Source organism: Cricetulus griseus, chromosome 10 (genome assembly GCF_003668045.3).
Source record: "Cricetulus griseus strain 17A/GY chromosome 10, alternate assembly CriGri-PICRH-1.0, whole genome shotgun sequence".
NCBI classification, from domain to species: Eukaryota; Metazoa; Chordata; class Mammalia; order Rodentia; family Cricetidae; genus Cricetulus; species Cricetulus griseus.
This window is the reverse complement of record NC_048603.1, coordinates 12,632,454-12,645,393: the sequence shown is the minus strand read 5'-3', so window position 1 is coordinate 12,645,393 and position 12,940 is coordinate 12,632,454. Positions and strand designations below refer to the sequence as shown.

Genomic DNA, 12,940 nt, shown 5'->3' with positions numbered 1-12,940 from the left:
CTATAAAATAACTTACTGCTTGTATCTTCGCTAACAGAAATGTTCCTCCTGTAGTTTAGCCACGGCAGAAACCGTCTTTTCCTTTGTCCAGTTGCTTTGACTAGAAACCTGACGCTAACCTTGACTCTTCAGTTCCTCTTGATACTGAAAAGTCTCAGCGGTCTCCGTCTTGTGGGAGCTATTGTCATCCCCTCTGTGTAGGTCATGCTCACCTTTATCTTTTCCCGAGGGTATTGAAAACACGTTTCAATTTTTGTTTCTTCTAACCTGGTCTCCGTAGCATTTATATTCAGCTTTTTGAAGCCTAGGTCATAAAAGGGTTAGCCTTAGCCTGAGCAGAGCTGTGTGAGGCATCCCCGTTTCTGCATATCACTGTGTCTTCCCTCATTCCTGTTGTTTAGTTATGCTGGTGCCTCCCTGCCCCATTTCTTTTTCCATTTTTACAATCTGGTGTTACTATTTCTTACTGGAATGTTCTTTCTTTTCTTTTCCATATGTCTATTTCTTTACTTGTTCACCAAATCTCATCTTTCAGCTCCCATCTTAAAAATAGTTTCTTTAGAGGTGTTTGGTGAGTTCACATTTTCTCCCAGTCTTTGGTTCTCTCCTGTGACACACTGATCTGTTGTGTCTCTCCTCACACGGTTGGAAACATGTCTTCCTGTGCTACCCCTTATCTTAGGGCATAGCCTACTATAGAAGAAGGTATTCAGTAAATATTTTTAAATGAATGAAAATACTCATAGTGCTTAAAATATGTGTATTCATATGTGTGTAGATCGAAAAGGAGTCCCTTTGGAAATAAGAAGTAAATAATCATATTACTATGGGGGAAATAGATTTTTATCATAAGTTGCCATCATGTAAATTGTCAAAACTGTAGCAATGTAATTTCTCAAAAAATAAGTTGTTTTAATGTAATATTAAGTAAGTCATGTTATATAAGTAAAATTTATGATTTTACTTTTCCTTTCTACTGATAGATATAGAATGAAACTTTTTTTTTATCATTTACACAGAAAAATCTGTTGTGTAACTATTTTTTTTAACCACTTAAGATTTTGAGGAGTTTTCATCATTATAAAGATTATTATGTGTCATTCCAGGAACAATATATTTAGTTATTTGGATTTAAAATAGTATCATTGCTGAGCTACTGTTTCATTTACAAACATTCATCAGTCTTGAGAAAAAAAAAAAAAAAACTCATGGCTTTAGACCAGCATGCAAAAATAAATGGGCTCAAACCAGACATAGCTGACCAGTCTTTGTCTTGATGAGCTTATCCAATAGTTTTTGTTTCTACTTTTGCTTATTGGTAGCAAAAGTATTCTATTTTTAAAGAATTATTGCAGGGCTTTTGTTCTGTTGGTCCGTCTGGACTACAAAAGCCTTATATTTTGCATTTTATGAATTCTATTTGGAATCATAGCTTTTTCCTGGTATCTAATGAGTACTACAAATAGAGTTCTTGAAAGCAGACAGGCTCCCACAGTTTAAATGTTTATAATTCTCTGTCTGTCCTTTCCCACTGTCTCCTTTATTGCACTCTTGCCTGCCCGGCTGTCCCAGGAGACGTGGATTACAGCTGGTTGGACCATGCGTCTTGGCATAGCAGTGAGGCACCCCCAATGTCTTTGGTGAGACATGTGGAGCCTTACTATTGAATCTCCGTTACCATTTCACTTTTCCTTTTTTTATTTACACCTTTGCATGTTTTCTTTTTTCTTTTTGTATCTTCTTTTGTTTTATCTCACACTTGTAGGGGACAGTCAAAAGGGAAAAAGGAAAACTAGTGAGCAGGGTGTTCTGTCGGACTCTAACACCAGGTCTGAGAGACAAAAGAAAAGGATGTACTTTGGTGGCCACTCTTTGGAAGAGGATTTGGAATGGTCTGAGCCTCAGATTAAGGACTCTGGGGTAGATACCTGTAGTAGCACCACCCTTAACGAGGAGCATGGCCATAGCGCTCAGGTACTGAGACTGCAGCCCTGTCTCTAGCCTGCTCATTCCGTCTTCCTTCGTTTGCTCTCTGTCACCCATTGAAACAGGACGTAACGGAAGGACAGGGCATCTCAAGGGTCAATGTAGCATTTCTTAAGGTGCAGAAAAGAAAAACAAAACAACTAAACCACTAAGCCAAAAAAGCCTTTTGCTTGCTTTGCTGTGTCTCTTGATTGACAGCATAGCAAAATCTAAGTAAATGAAAATAAAACTTAGGAACAAAGGAATGTTTTTGTGTACAGTCAAATGAGAGAACGTTGCAATGTTATAAACGATAAATAAGTATTTTTTGGATTGGCTCATTTTGATGTCTACCTATATTTTCCTTGGGATGAAAATCAAATGATCAACAGTTTGAATCCCAGGCAAAAGGGAGATAATTGGGTCTGTTTGCACAGAAAAAGTTGTTTTTCTTTTTTCCCTTTCACTGTCACTTTGTTCTTTTGTTTTGTTACCATAGCATGTAGTATTAATTAGTGTTAGATTCATTGCCATCTGCTTTGATATTTATTATTTTATTTGCTTTTAGTATAGCAGAAAAAGTTTAATCTTTTACCATGTAGATGTGATTGCCTGGAACTTGTCTTTTGCCTGCTAAATTTTGCATGGAGTTCTGCATGCTCCCTTTAGGTAACCATGGAAGTACTATGATTACACAAATCACTTACTTTGTTGCTTAATAATGAAATGGTTCATCACTTATAAAGCCAGAATTCTAAACCAAGAAAGACACAAGCTGGTAGCATTATTGTTATTTAACAATAATTGTCTTTGAGTGTCTGTCTATTGAAAGAAATTTGCTGAGTAGATTAAAAAGTCTAAAGCAGTAGGTTCTTCACAAGCTGTGGTGGCCCATGTCCTTAATGCCATCGTTGTAGAAGCTGAGCTTGAGTCAGGGCAACCCTAAGGTTTAGAGACTGGCAGAGGCTACGTAGCAATATCCAGCCCACCCAAGCCACATAGTGAACTCAAGGCAAGGCTGGATTATGTAGCAAAACCCCATTAAAATAATCAATGAATTTTTATAAAGTGAGAAGCATAATCTGTTTGCCTTTGAGTAAATCCTGTTTCTTCCATGCAGATTCAAGTGGACAGGTATTGGGGATTTATGTAGTTTTGGGAACTGTAGTTTTAATATTCACTATGAGTTTAGATTTCACATTTTAATGTCTTGCCCTTTTATCTTTTACTAAGATAGAGTATTTCAAGAAATTCCAAAAGTGTTTGAGGAAGAAATTGTCACTTTTTAGTGACATCTATTAAGTAGGTTTCTAGTATCTTTTCTGCCTGTGAGGTTTTAATTAATCTTCAATAAGTTGAGTTAGCATACATTTTAAAGAAAATTTCAGAGCTGTTATCCTTTAGCATTGTGGTATAGAAAACTCGGAGTTTTCTATAATTGGATTTAAAAGAATACCTTGAATTGATAAGATTGGCTTTATAAAAAGAATATAGTAAGTGCTTAAAAGTCAGTAATTTGGAATGTAAATTGGTTTGTGTAATCATAACACGTTATAACTGTAGAGTTTAGAGATACTGTGCAATCGTGGTTATTTGACATAAAATTATTTTTTCTTATTTGTTGATGTTGTATGTCAGCACCCTGTGACCTGGCAGCCATCTAAAGATGGAGATCGCCTAATTGGCCGAATTTTATTAAATAAGCGTTTGAAAGATGGGAGTGTACCTCGAGATTCAGGAGCAATGCTGGGCTTAAAGGTATGGAATACTTTATGGGATCTGGCTCAGTGTCATCTATCAACAGAACAAATACAGTACTTTCTCCCTGTGCCAATCTAAGGGCTATCTTAATTTCCATTTGCAAGAGTTGTAAACCATTGTCACTCATTCCTGTAAACGCACTTCTCAGGCATTTTCAGGAAGTTTCCATGGAGATGGATAGTCAGGAGGAAAAGTGATTGCCATGTGATTCCTATCACAGACCCCACATACAAAGCCAGGCATGGTGGCGCCAGGCATGGTGGTGCATCCTTGTAATCCTAAGCGGAGGAGGCCTTGATGCAAATGCACACACAGGAATGCATACTCATACACATGCAAACCTGCAAACACATATCATTCACACTATGTACACATGTGCACCTGTAAACACACAAGCATCCATGCACGCCCATATACACACATGTGCACCTGTAAACACACAAGCATCCATGCACGCCCATATACACACATGTGCACCTGTAAACACACAAGCATCCATGCACGCTCATATACATACATGTACACCTGTAAACATACAAGAATCCATGCATGCTCATATACACACATGGGCACCTGTAAACACACAAGCATCTGTGCACACTCATACACAGACATGTATACCTGCAAACACACAAGCATCCATGCATGCCCATATACACACATGTGCACCTGTAAACACACAAGCATCTGTGCACACTCATACACAGACATGTATACCTGCAAACACACACAAATCTATGCATGCCAAACAGATGTATGCCTGAAAACACACATATATATCCAGGCACATTCATGCACAAATGCAAATGCACACACCTGTGCACACTTCTATACATGAACAACTGCACACACACACTCCCATGCATACGTACTCAGACACATGTACATCTGAGCACTCATTCATTTCCAGGCACACTTAATACATGTACACCTGCAAATACACACACACACACACACACACACACACGCGCACGCACGCACACAACATGGTTATTTTCTGAGATTCCTTAACAGTAGTTTTACAATCATTTTTAAACGACGTTGATAATAACCTGGTTAAAAAACGTTTGAATCCTAAACACAGTGAATATACTTGAGCTTAAACTATTCATCTTGCCTCTGTTTATATCAGTATTAAACTAATAGCTTTATTTAATTTTTTAGTATGCAAACTTGAAAATGTAATATATGTATTATATCAAAATATGATTTTGTGTTGATGTAGTAAGTTGTGTTTGTATGTGTAGATGTGTATGCTAGAGAAAACAGGTTTGTATTGGTTTGGGGTGTCAGGGTTAAACTGAAGCCCTTATGCATGCTAGTCAAACACTCTACAACTGAGTTATATCAATCCCCAAATATACCATTCGAAACCTGGGAATCCCTGAATAATTACATTAGGTGACAACAATATTAATGTCTATATTTGAACTGCAAGGCCATGGAACAGTATTTGGCAAATACGCAAAATACAGTTCCTTTAGTTATTATTATTTTTTTTATGTGTAATATACCTAATGAAAAACTGAGATCAGAAAGAGTGAATGTTTCAGGTTAAGGCATTGCTGCAGAAATTGTGCTCTAGAATACAGTAAATGGAGGTATTTAAGAGAGTCGGTGTGGTGAGACTGGATGGTGACAGTGTTTGCCACTCACCAGATTATTCCTCATCGAGGTCTACACACCTAGAGGCCTCCATGGCCGTGGAGAGATGGCGACAGTGCCGGGATGGAAATTCAGAATGCCTCTGATAAAGCAGTGGGTATAGTGATTGCAAAGGCCTGGACTTGACTTCAATTAGAGTAGTTACTCTTCTATTTTATTTTTTAATGGTGGAGGAGAAGGTTTATTGTAGATATGAGGGAGAGCATAGCCAGAGGCAGAGACATCTGGGAGAGTCCAGGGTGAACACGACCCTGAGCCAGGCCACGTGAGGAGAGGTGGGAGGAAGGAGTGCACAGCCAGGAGACCGAGAGACTGGGAAGGTAAATCATAGACGAGAAGGAAGGCAGAGTAGCTCTCTCTAAACTTCTTACAGGGCCAGGTACTGTCTATACAGTGGAGAATTTAGCATGGACACTGAGTTGTTAAAATAAGACAAAATATAGCAGTATACAGTAGTTAGTACAATGTCTAGCATAGTATCTGCGTTTTGTAATAACCACCACTGACAGTGTAATTATGCTAATCATCACAGCGCTATTGTTGTTAAATTTTCTTGAAATTTTTGCATGAAGATGAGAAGCCTTCAGAATTTACATTTAGCCTTCAGAGTTAAACATAATGTTAGTTAGTACTGACTGAACTGCAGTTGAGTAATTCACCGTAGTTGTGGAATATATGTAAGGAATCAGATAAGATAGCTCAGTAATTTTTAATTTCAGTGATCTTTCACTCACTTTGTAAGACAACAAACCAATTTATTCTAGTCAATGGATTTAGTCACTATCGTTTGTTTGCTTCACCTGAATTTGATATGGAGTGCTTGAATACTGGCTGGCCAGAATCAAAGCGTTAATTTTATGAGTTTAGTGTTTTATCATGATTTTACAGCTTTCCTAATGCTTGTTTCAAATGTGTATTTCTTTTTCTAAAATAAATATTTTAATAGAAATTAAAAGTTAGAGACATTGGGCTTCAAATAGTCTAAATTTGTGTTATTTCTGATGATTTAATTACAATTGTCTCAAGAAAGATCTATTGTTAATATGTATATTATAAAATAACTAAAAGATTATTATTTAAAATAATCTATTATATCATAATAAAATTAATGAAAAATTTTGTATTAGAATATAAAATTTATAACTAAAAATGTTTATATATTTGAAAAGTGCTCTAATGTTTTGAAAAATAAAACATGAGAATTCTATAGTAAGAAAGAAATTGTTGAGTTGATTCTAATATATGTGTATTTTCACCAAGAAAACTAAATTTCGAGTTTGGAATAAAAAAGGTTCCTTAATGCAAACACTCCATTCCAAAGAGCAATGCTATACTAAAAGATGAAATTTAGTACCTTACGTTACAGTTGTAGCATCTGTAATTGTCCTGGTGTTTTTCACTTGGGTCTTTGATGTGCTCATTCTAACAGTGTGATGATTTTGATCCTTCCCTCCTTTAAACAGGTAGTGGGAGGAAAGATGACTGAATCAGGCCGGCTCTGTGCTTTCATTACCAAAGTAAAAAGAGGAAGTTTAGCCGATACTGTGGGACATCTTAGACCAGGTAGGTTCCTACCTCTGGATGTTTACATGTAAAATGCCACCTGGGGTGACAGGGTGCTTGCCTCACTTGTCAAAGCCTTGGGTGTGAGCCCTAACTGCAAGAGGAAAATGATAAGCAATTCAAATAGACCTATAACCCCTAATGAATGAGAAGCAGTCATCAAAAGTCTCCCAACCAAATAAAGCCAAGGGCCAGACGGTTTTAGTGCAGAATTCTACCAGAAATTCAAGGAACAGCTAATACTGATACTAGCTGTTCCACCCAATAAAAGCAGAAGGGACATTGCCAAACTCTTTTTATGAGGCTACAATTACCTTGGTACCCAAACCACACAGACACAACTTAGAAAGAAAACTACATGAATATTGATGCAAAAATACTCAACAAAATACTGGCAAATCGAATCCAAGAACACATTAGAAAACTCATCCACCATGATCAAGTAGGCTTCATCCTAGGGATGCAGGGATGGTTCAACAAATGAAAATCCATCAAGGTAATCCACCATATAAACAATCTGAAAAAGAAAAACCACATGATCATCTCACTAGACACTGAAAAAGCCTTTGACAAAATTCAACACCCTTCATGGTAAAGGGCTTGGAGAGATCAGGGATAATGGGAACATATCTAAACATGATAAAAGCAATATACACCAAACCAACAGCCAACATCAAACTAAATGGAGAGACACTCAAAGCCATTTCTCTAAAATCAGGAACAAAACAAGGCTGACCACTCTCTCCATATCTCTTCAATATTGTCCTTGAAGTTCTAGCTAGAGCAATAAGACAACAAAAGGAGATCAAGGGGATACAAACTGGAAAGGAAGAAGTCAAACTGTCACTATTTGCTTATGATATGGTAGTTTACATAAGTGACCCCCAAAAAATCTACCAGGGAACTCCTACAGCTGATAAATACCTTCAGCAAAGTGGCAGGATACGAGATTAACTCTAAAAAAAAAAAAAAAAATCAGTAGCCCTACTATATATAGACAATAAATGGACTGAGAAAGAAATCAGAGAAACATTGCCCTTTAAAACAGCCACAAACAACATAAAATATCTTGGGGTAATGTTAACCAAACAAGTGAAAGACCTGTATAGCAAGAACTTTGAGTCTTTAAAGAAAGAAATTAAAGAAGATATCAGAAAATGGAAAGATCTCCCATGTTTTTGGATAGTTAGGATCAACATAGTAAAAATGGCAATCTTGCCAAAAGCAATCTACAGATTCAGTGCAATTCCCATCAAAATCCCAACATAGTTCTTCACAGAGCTTGAAAGAACAATATTCAACTTTATATGGAAAAAACAAAAAACCCAGGATAGTCAAAACAACCCTGTACAATAAAGGAACTTCCGGAGGCATCAACATCCCTGACTTCAAGCTCTATTATAGAGCTATAGTCCTGAAAACAGCTTGGTATTGGCACAAAAACATACAGGTAGACCAATGGAATTGAATTGAAGACACTGATATAACCCACACACCTAAGAACACCAGATTTTTGACAAAGAAGTTAAAGTTATACAATGGAATAAACAAATGGTGTTGGCAAAAGTGGATTCAGACATGTAGAAGATTGCAGATAGATCCATATCTACCACCATGCACAAAACTTAAGTCCAAATGGATCAAAGACCTCAACATAAATCCAGCCACACTGAACCTCTTAGAAGAGAATGTGGTAGGTACCCTTGAACGAATTGGTACGAGAGACTGCTTCCTGAACATAACACCAGTAGCACAGACACTGAGGTCAACAATTGATAAATGGGACCTCCTGAAACCGAGAAGCTTCTGTAGGCAAAGGACACAGTCAGCAAGACAAAACAGCAGCCCACAGACTGGGAAAAGATATTCACCAATCTCATGTCTGACAGAGGGCTGATTTCTGAAAATTTACAATGAACTCAAGAAGCTAGTCTCCAAAACACCAAATAATTCAATTAAAAAGTGGGGTACAGAACTAAATAGACAATTCTCAATAGAGGAATCTAAAATTGCTGAAAGACACTTATGAAATTGCTCAACATCCTTAGCCATTAGGAAAATGCAACTCAAAACAACTCTGAGATACCATCTTACTCCTGTCAGAATGGATAAAATCAAAAACACCAATGACAGTTTATGTTGGAGAGGATTCGGAGAAAGAGGAACACTCCTCCACTGCTGGTGGGAGTGCCAACTTGTACAGCCACTGTGGAAATCAGTATGGCGACTCCTCAAGAAAATGGGAATCAGTCTTCCACAAGATCCAGCAATTCCACTCTTAGGCATAAACCCAAAAGAAGCACATTCATATAACAAGGATATCTGTTCAACCATGTTCATAGCAGTGTTGTTTGTAATAGCCAGAACCTGGAAGCAACCTAGATGCCCCTCAACTGAAGAATGGATAGAGAAAATGTGGTACATTTACACAGTGGAGTACTACTCAGTGGGAAAAAAAATGGAATCTTGAAATTCACAGGCAAATGGATGGAACTGGAAGAAAACATCCTGAGTGAGGTAACCCAATCACAAAAAGACAAGCATAGTATGAACTCACTCATATATGGATATTAGACATGGAGCAAAGGATTACCAGCCAACATCCACACCACCAGATAAACTAGGAACCATGGAGAAATGTGGAGAAACACATGGTCTTCTGAATAAGGGGAAAGGGACAAGAACCCCTGAGCAAATCAGAAGCAGGGGGGATAAGAGAGAGGAGGGAGGGAGGAGAACGAGAAGACGATAGAGGAGGAGGGGAGGAGAACGAGAGGAATCAGGAAGACTGAGACGGGAGGAATAGAGGGAGCCAGTATAGGCTTAGAACGAGGTCTGCATTAGGGAAATGTTCAGGGATCCACAGGGTCCTGACTAAGAATCTAGGCAGTAGAGGAGGGGCTGCCTTTGATGCCCTTCCCCTATAATGAGATTGATGACTGTCTTGGTTGCCATCCTAGAGCCTTCATCCAGTAGCTGATGGAGCAGAAGCAGGCACCACAGCTAAGCACTGAGCCATACTCCTAGAATCCAGTTGTAGAGAGGGAGGAGGGATGTGCAAAAGAGCCAAGACCAGCTGTAGACCCTAGTCGTAAGGCTGGGGAACCAGCATTGGACGGAACCAAGCCTTCTGAATGTGGGTGCCAGCTGGGAGGCCTGGGCAGTCTATGGGACTCTAACAGTGGAGCCAGTCTTTATCTCTAGAGCACAAATGGACTTTGGGAGCCCATTCCCTATGGAGGGATACTATTGCAGCCCAGATACACGAAAGAGGGCCTAGGCTCTCCCCCAAAGGATGTGACAGACTTTGATGATACCCGGTGGAAGGCCTCACTATCCTTGGGGAGTGGGTGGGGGGTGACTTGGGGGCATTGGTGGGGGGCATGGGAGGATGGGAGGGAGAGGGAACTGGGAGTGATATGTAAAATAAGATTGTTTCTAAAATAAAAAAAATGAAAAATGAAAAAGATAATTATGAAAAAACTCTTCTCATTTATAAGTCATTTGACCAGTAATAATTAGTTTCTTTCATGTATGTTAAAAATCTTTAGTCATTAATTTAAATTTATAACTCTTTTTTCTTTATGTCATACTAGATATAATATCTTTGGGGTGGGGTGGGTGGGGAAACATGGGAGGATGGGAGGCCGAGGGGATGCGGGGGATGGATATGTAAATACGAGTAATTAAAAACCATCAAAAATGCTTTATTGGAGAATTTTACACAATATATTTTGATCATTTTCATCTTTTTCTTTCCCAGCTCCTCCCTGATTCTCTTCCACCCCTTATACAGCCAGCCTCACGTTACTGATGGATAGATATTCTAATCTGCCTCTAATATTAGCTTATTTTGTTTCCCAAAATCTTTATTTTTATTTTGAAAAAAAAAATCCAACATTGTTTGGGAGCAACCCCACCAATGAATGCACATTTTTTAAAGGACACCGTCCTGTAAGATGTGACCAATTCTTCCAACTCCTGTGGGCAAAGCCATTAAACTCTTTGAAGAAGAGTTCATATACTATGAGTCACGTGGCTTCTTACGAAAGATTTTAGCGTTTGGGAAATTGAAACTCCTAAAAGAAAGCAGTTCTTAACTAACCATGTAAATACTACATGTCTAGAATAGAATCCTGAAGTCCTCAACGAGAGAGCTGACTTTGATCGCTGTGTATCATTACAAGTCAAATGGACATACCTTTTATGTAGTGTGTTCATACATGGAACATTATCTTTCCAGATGCAATGTGCCATAAGTTCTGTGCCATTGAGTTGTCCTCATTGTATACGTGACTCTTACGGTGAATGTACTTGGAAATTTACTGAAACCCAATGATGGATGGCTTTTTCTTTGAGCGTGTGCGATGGGCTTGGCTTACCTATGCTAACAGACTATTCCTGACACCGTAGGCGATGAGGTCTTGGAGTGGAATGGGAGGCTACTGCAAGGGGCCACGTTTGAGGAAGTTTACAACATCATCCTAGAATCCAAACCCGAACCACAAGTTGAGCTTGTTGTTTCAAGGCCGATTGGGTAAGATAGTCTTAGTAAATATTTTTTTTTTTTTGCTTTATTTTTATTTTGTGTGTATGAGCGTTTTGTTTGAATGTTTGCAGGTACACAGCATGCATACCTTCTGCACAAAGAGGACAGAAGGAAGGCCTGACTTCCTGGTTTTGGAGGTATGGGTGGTTGTGAACCAGTATGTCGGTGCTGGGGCAAAACCCTGGTCCTCCGCGTGAGCACTGTGCTCTCGTAACCACTGAGCCATTGCTCCAGCCCTCAGTTGAGAAACGTGTGTGTGAAGGTGACTGCTATTCAGCAGTTTGGACTGTGCAATCCAAAATTTCCTGTCTACTTCATGAAAATAAGTTTGCATAGACTTCTTTTTCAAATATTTAACCAGAATTAATAATTTTTCTCTGATTATGTAAAATAGATTGCAGATTGCAACAAAAAAGAAGAAATATTTAGGTTTTTTAATTGCTGTTATCTTAATGACTGATATGTAGCTAAATTTATTAGTAAGAGGAGGGTACTACTATAAATTTACTTTTAGGAAAAGTGTTACTAGTCTTGTACACTCTGAATGCCAGTCACTCTGATCTACGTACTTTACAGTTTTGCTTTTGTCTTTGTGTTTTCAAATGGGGAATCTAGCTGACGAAAGAGGTGTGCGTATAATCCCTAGATACAGGGCTTACTTGAGAAAAAGTGGTTTCTTTTAAAACATGATTAATAATAAGCTAGGCAACATTAACTTTGTCATTGTGTTTTATTGCCAATAGCTTATGTATGTAAAGTTAACAGTAAATTTAACCCTGTCATCTAAGCTGTGAGAATTATTCATGAAGTGTCAGGCAGTCCTTTTTCTGCAGAAACTTACATTCTATGATAATATAAAAGTGTATCAATATTAAGTACAAAAATGTTTAACTGGACAGTGGACTATTGAATGATTATTGAATTATTGAATGGTTAACAGCATCTATGTACGGAGGCTACAGAAATTATTCCATGAAATCGTGCCCTGTTTCCATTCACTTAGGAAAGAATGGGCAGTAGCCTTTTGCCTTTTAAAAGTTTGGTAATATGGTAAAACCATGGTGTATCAGCTTAGTGTATTAATCAAATATATTTTAGTGTTAAAATACACTCAAATTATTTTTTAATATTCTAAGTAATTTATAGTCTTCTATATCAAATAAGTGTAGGTTTTTTGGTGTAAATATGGTTACAAGGCAACCATTGAAAGTTCCCATAAGAATCATGTTTGTCTGCTACCAACGTAACCACTACCTTTTAAAATTTTAGTTATACTTGGATTGTTTTAATGATATTTGAGTTCCATTATAATTTATTTAGAAGAGAAGGCAAAAATAAAGAATTGAATTAATGCATGTTTATAAAAACTTAACCTTGTTGAAAACAGAGCATTTTTTTAAGAGTAGATGTTTATACAGTGAAGCACATAAGAAATAA

At 37.8% G+C, this 12,940-nt stretch overlaps 1 protein-coding gene across 22 annotated transcripts in view; it reads left to right on the top strand.

Moving 5' to 3' along the window:
• The window catches only part of LOC100752044 (regulating synaptic membrane exocytosis protein 2), a 390,889-nt gene that overhangs the window by 182,271 nt on the left and 195,678 nt on the right, over positions 1 to 12,940 (top strand). For 13 of the 22 annotated variants that reach the window (XM_035449594.1, XM_035449578.1, XM_035449580.1 and 10 more), the window contains 4 exons: positions 1,766 to 1,974; positions 3,604 to 3,723; positions 6,855 to 6,954; positions 11,368 to 11,491. In XM_035449594.1, the coding sequence (XP_035305485.1) occupies positions 1,766 to 1,974; positions 3,604 to 3,723; positions 6,855 to 6,954; positions 11,368 to 11,491 (553 nt within the window). Of the gene's footprint in view, positions 1 to 1,572; positions 1,641 to 1,765; positions 1,975 to 3,603; positions 3,724 to 6,854; positions 6,955 to 11,367; positions 11,492 to 12,940 lie in introns of those variants that run through there. The other 9 variants (XM_027431481.2, XM_027431480.2, XM_035449593.1 and 6 more) reach the window with 3 other exon arrangements.